Source organism: Rhododendron vialii, chromosome 8a (genome assembly GCF_030253575.1).
Source record: "Rhododendron vialii isolate Sample 1 chromosome 8a, ASM3025357v1".
Classification (NCBI taxonomy): domain Eukaryota; kingdom Viridiplantae; phylum Streptophyta; class Magnoliopsida; order Ericales; family Ericaceae; genus Rhododendron; species Rhododendron vialii.
This window is the reverse complement of record NC_080564.1, coordinates 6,516,673-6,522,310: the sequence shown is the minus strand read 5'-3', so window position 1 is coordinate 6,522,310 and position 5,638 is coordinate 6,516,673. Positions and strand designations below refer to the sequence as shown.

Sequence of the window (5,638 nt, the reverse complement as noted above, 5' to 3'; positions counted from 1 at the left end):
TATACGTATAAATTGCCTAACTGGAGTTCCTACTTTTTGGTTAAATTTTGAGGGTCTGAAGCGACCGTCACATTATAAATGTCATGGGTCCCAGTCCCACTGTTATAGTTCTTGATAGTTGATACCATAGGTTATAAATATATTATTGCAAGCCCTAGAAGACTATATACTTAGCGTTTTAACATAATAGGTCCTACACGACTCTGCTAATTGCATGTTGCATGTGGATCCCATCGCTATTAATTTTGTCTATATTTCATTTTGAACTTTAGATTTCATTTAGTGAATTTTACACATCAACTGATGCAGGTGGGCAGGAGAAAGCAAACATTCTAAATTTTGAAGTCACTGAAGAGTTTGTACAATCGTTAATTTCAGAACCCTAAAATTGAACAAGATGCGCGAAAGTTGCACTGGTCATTAAAATAAATCAAGAAACTATTTTAACTACTATATATTACAGCGTTTTCCGTGACAAACCCGTCTAGTCATCAACCCATTCCCATTTAGTGTTTGGTGGTTATTTTCGTTGAGATTTTTATGCCAAAAGTTGCAGAGTCTAGGAATTAGCTAGATGCAGCCATTACTCTTGGCCCTTAAGCTTAATGGCAACTGTTTTTAGTAGGAAACCAGTGGGGGAAGAGAACGAACTTCCGTATAGGAATCTAGTCGTTCTTAGTTGTAGTTAATAAAGTTTAAACCTCTATCACATGCATAAGGAGCGTACGGTGCTTTACACTTAGCTACCACTCCACACGCAAGGGATAAAAGAGGACCAACCTCTTATAAATACAATCCAGAGTGGCAAAGTGAATCAGCTAGAGAGATAGACTGATGGTTAGTAGCTTCATGTGATTTTCAGGGTGGAAGAAGGTCTATTGGAATGAATCCGGAGGTCTCCATCGTTTGCTAATTATAGTGTCTGCATCACACTTTGAATGTTTTTTTTTCCCTCGTGGCATCACTTTCTGCTCCAGTGACATCTCATTTTTCTTTTTGGACCGACGTTTGGTTGGCCTCATTATTGAATGCAACGGCACATCAAGTCTTCCAAAATCCACGGTTCTACACTCCTTCAAGGACCATACATGTGATACACGACCGGTTTTTTCGCTACGTGTTTGTGAAAAGTAGTTTCATTTTTCTCTATCAATTCGAACCTGAGACCTATCTCACGGGATCTGCAACCATGATCCTCGACCACTACCCTGCATGTGTTTTCTTGTAACGGGCCCATTGGTCAACGTCATTAATTAATGTCCAGGTTTCAAATTTTGATACAAATAAAAAAAAATGTTCACATCATCAGACTTTCCGATCTTCTAAAATTTTACTCAAAAAATGATCGCGTCAATTTCCAAAACCAGTACTGATTGAGGAGGCTGATAGAGGATTTGATTTTGGAGTCTTGTTTTCTAGTAGTTTGATTTATTAAGAGGATGATTGGGGGAGTGGGGATATGTTGTCTAAACTTTTAATTAAACCCATGTTACGTAGACTGCTTTTTCAAAATAAATTTGATTTATTAAGTGCTTGTATTAGATTCTTGACACCTATATCATGATCTTGTGTTAATAAAGTATCCGACGCTTTTGTTTCAGAGTTAGAGGTATATAATGAGCTCAGCTGAGTGCTGCCTCGGGGAAGGTCCAGTCCAGTTTTTTTTTATGTGCTGTCTGGTCTAGTTTTGGGCCGTAGGAACCACAACAACAATCGGAATCATTTACTTTGATAAATTGGCTTTTCAAAAGGAGAAAATCGAAATACTTCAATTGGGCCAATGCAATTAACATATAGTATTATTCACATGAACAATGAAATATAGGGCAGGAGATTTTGGTAATGGAAATGTAGGCTTTCAAATTACGCGGTCGTTTTAATTGAAAGTAGAAATGAAGCGGCAACTGCACCTTTGCCGCCTTATTTAACTCTTGAAAAACTCAGGGACGGAGCCCAATGTATCTCAAATTTTTTAGTGAAAATTATATCTATTCAAATACGTGAAACAAAAAAAATACTGAAATTGGCTTCTAAACTCATTTATAAAGTTAATCTTAGTCCTTGATCCATTCAAAATCATTTAATCTAGCTTCTATAAACATAACTAAATGTGTATGTGGGTTAGAACTATTAAAAGCTTTAGCCCCAACCCAACAAAAAAAAAAAAAAAAACTATTAAAGGGAAATAGTAACGTTATGTTATAGTATCATGTATTCTATACCGATGTGCATTTTTTCTAATCAAAGTATAGTGGAGTACTATTTATTTGTCAGTTTGGTCCCCCTCCAATGAATATCCCGACTTCGATTCGTGGAGATGGGCCTGCAGGGACTGGAACTTTTGGTCCCCCAATTTGGTTATGGGGTCCTTCTAAAAAGCTAGATTTTCCCCTGATTTATTTTTTCTCTCATCTTCCCCCACATCACACCCCACCACCCCCCCCCCCCCCAACTAGGCTACTATAGAAAAAAGATTGTGCAAGGTGCAATTAAAGGAACCTTGGTGGTGAAGTTCAAGTTCGTCTAGTGGAGAAAGACCTGCAAAGGATGGAAGATTCAACACAGTGTTGAGCTGAGAAAAAAATAATCAACACAGTATTTAAAAAAGATGCGTGCGTATCTACGAATTTTACCTTCAAGAGAAACGAGAAAATGATATAGTATTATGGTTTAGACTCAAAACTGAGTAGTCGAGTCATGTAGGACGCTCAACATGAATTTGACGTTAGGTTCCATTTTATGAGTATTTCCATACACAAATTCTTAGTATAGGATTATTGCACGGATTTTTGTTTTTTTTTGTTTTTTTACCGGCCAAAAAATGGGGAGTTCGGGAGCTATCAATGGTAGCTGTTTTCCTTGGACGTGACCAAAGGTGCACCTTTCCACAGGTTCAGCGCCGAGCCATGTCACAGGATCAGACACACATAAGATATCCGTATAGCCAAAACTATTGCCCACACTACCCAAGAGGCCAAGACCAAGAAAACAACTACTGGCCCTTTGGGCGTTTTTGCGGATCAAAAAAGAAAAGAAAAGAAAACGACAACTGGCAAGCAGCCGGGTTGTAGCATTCAAGTAGGCGTTCTAACGCACAACCTATTTTGTACGTCGTTAACAATTAACAGGAGCTCAACGAATTTTAGTCCTTATGATTCATGAGTTGCAGTAATCTTTTAATTCTTTGATTTTGAACCCACTTCCTTTGATTAATTCATGAGTTCCTTAAGCCTCTGTAGCTCATGCAAGAACCAAAAACTGCGATTTAGACAGAAAATAACAAAAACTATAATCATTTTGGAACATCATAGTTATATTCCGGAGTATCCTAGAAATGGCAAGAAAGAGTTCCTTTTTTTCCGTCGGGAAATGTGATACTAGTATATATTAGTACGAGAGCAATGTTACAAATACAACGTCGTTCAGAGCCATTCGACGCACAAAGTGCTTCTATACCAGGGTGAGAAAACCTATCAAAACTCCTCTCTGTACAACCACCACCAACTTACACAACCAAAAACAAAAGAATTAAGAGGGAAAACTCTGGAAAGAAACCAAGGAAAAAACACAGTAAAATTTCACTAATACCTTATGAGGTTAATCACCAACAAATTGGGCACCGGATGAGCCCATTCTCATTGCAGTCAGGGCACCTCTGAAACCCACACTCACTGCCCTCACTTTCTTCATCACAATCATCCTCATAAAAAATCTTGCAACTCCCGGAACAAGTTTCACACGGCACAAACCTTATGTCCCCACAAGCCTCACAAACTCCACCGCCACCACCCTCGCCGCCGCCCCCTTCCACCATTTCACAACACTCCAACGCCTTCTCGAGCCGCCCTTCTTCGTGCAACCGCCGTATCTCCTCCGCCCCGCCGACGTACTTCTTCCCCACAAACACCTTCGGCAATCCGCCCCCGGAGAACCCGGCTCCCAGTAGCTCCTTCAACTCCTCTTTGAACCCCGAATGCATCGAAACGTCCCTCTCGTCGATCCGAACCCCTGTCCCCTTCAAAATGACCCTCACATGGCAGCAATCCTCGTATGTCTTTCTCACCCCTCGTAAGCTCGTAAAATACAACACCACCCTCTCCTTGTATGCCGTTTTCTCGCATCCCATTGTCTTGAGGTGAAACGGGTTGGCCGCGGGCAGATCCTCAAGCGCTTTCCTGAACATCGAAATCACATCCGGATCGAACTCTGGTATCGAGGGCGTCGAATTTAAATCGACATTTGCGTTCCTCTCGACGTCGACCAAATCGAGCCACATTGGGGGTTTGGACCTGGGGACGAGATCGGTCGGAGTCTCGGGAAAGTCAATAGGATCGGGAGCCACGTGAAATGTGAAGCTGCGAACGTGATGGCTGTTCCGAACAGGGTTCACGTCTTCCAACCCTTCCATTAATTCCCACAAGTTGATCGTCTCCGGCTCCCCCGGCGGCGTAGCGATCGGCGGCGTTTTGGCGGGACTCCTCTTGGGTATTTTCTCGTCGATCATGTTGGACCACGACTTCGCCTCGATCAGACCCATTGAGAACTCGCTGCTTCTCCTGGAATCATCAGGTGGCTTTGTTGAAGGAATGAGTTCTTCTTGTTGTTGCTGCTGCTGTAAAAGCTCTTTGTTTTGTTGTGGGTGGTGATTGTGATCGATTGGATCGAGGCTGAGGGAACCCAGAGTGGTGGAGGTGAGGGCGACGAGGTGGTAGGTGTCGCCGTCGCGCTGCGGCGGGTGGTAGACCTGGATCGTGTTGCTACGCCTTATCGGCCCGCGGCAGCTCCGGCACACCGGTTGCTTTGAGGAGGCGCAACCCATTAGAATAGGAAAACAAAATCTATGGGATTTGAATGGATCTCTGAAGTTTGTAGTATGAATAGAATGGGATATATCTAAATAACGATCAGCCAAAGATTAGATTGGAAGAACATTCCCAAATAAATGAGGTGGATGGGTGAGAGATTTGGTTGAGATTTTTGACATTGAAGATTTCCAAAATTAAAGATTCTAAAAAATGGGAACTGGGTCAGTTGTGCCCTGCTATTGAATTAGTATTAGGTTCAATATTAGAGCGATTATAAAAACAATTGTTCTCCTGTAAATTTTACAGAGAATCACACTTCATGAGAAAAAATCGATTTTTCTGCTCTGGGAGAAAAATTCCTGAGGCAGAGGGTAAAAGTTTTGGAAAGTGAAAGAAGGGACAAGTTCAATAAGAGGAAAAGGGAATGGGGAAGAAGATGAGATTTCTAAGTCAAAGAAACAGGCCAAAGACTCTTTCCTCCTCTCTCTCTCTCTCTCTCTCTCTCTCTCTCTCTCTCTAAAAGGCTATGTATATGTATGGGTAAGCTCCTTCAAAATTCTAGGAACAGAAGTGATGTGATGAGGTAACAAACGAGAATTTGAAACCCACATTTCAAGAGGACTGATGAATGGATTGGGTGTGTGTCGATGAGTTAGAATCAGAGGAACAACCTTTGGGATAGAGATGTTTTTTGATTTTGAAAATCTGGATAGAGAGAGACTGGTACATGGAAGGAGAATGGGGCGGGGGATTGATGGGGGAAAGCGGGAATTATTGCTGGAATGACCCCCCAAAGGCAAACGCAAAATAGAAAGTGGGAAGCCTGGAAGCCG

At 41.7% G+C, this 5,638-nt stretch overlaps 1 protein-coding gene across 1 annotated transcript; it reads right to left on the bottom strand.

Annotated features, from left to right (window-relative positions):
* Window positions 1-3,420: 3,420 nt before the first annotated feature.
* On the bottom strand, window positions 3,421-5,638 carry LOC131335076 (uncharacterized protein At5g39865-like). The gene has a single exon (XM_058370261.1). The coding sequence runs from the start codon at window positions 4,817-4,819 to the stop codon at window positions 3,602-3,604; it is 1,218 nt and encodes a 405-aa protein (XP_058226244.1). The 5' UTR covers window positions 4,820-5,638; the 3' UTR covers window positions 3,421-3,601.

What these genes read in the sequence shown, in the direction of transcription:
- LOC131335076 (XM_058370261.1), bottom strand. Translation starts at nt 4,819, where the DNA reads ATGGGTTGCGCCTCCTCAAAGCAACCGGTGTGCCGGAGCTGCCGCGGG.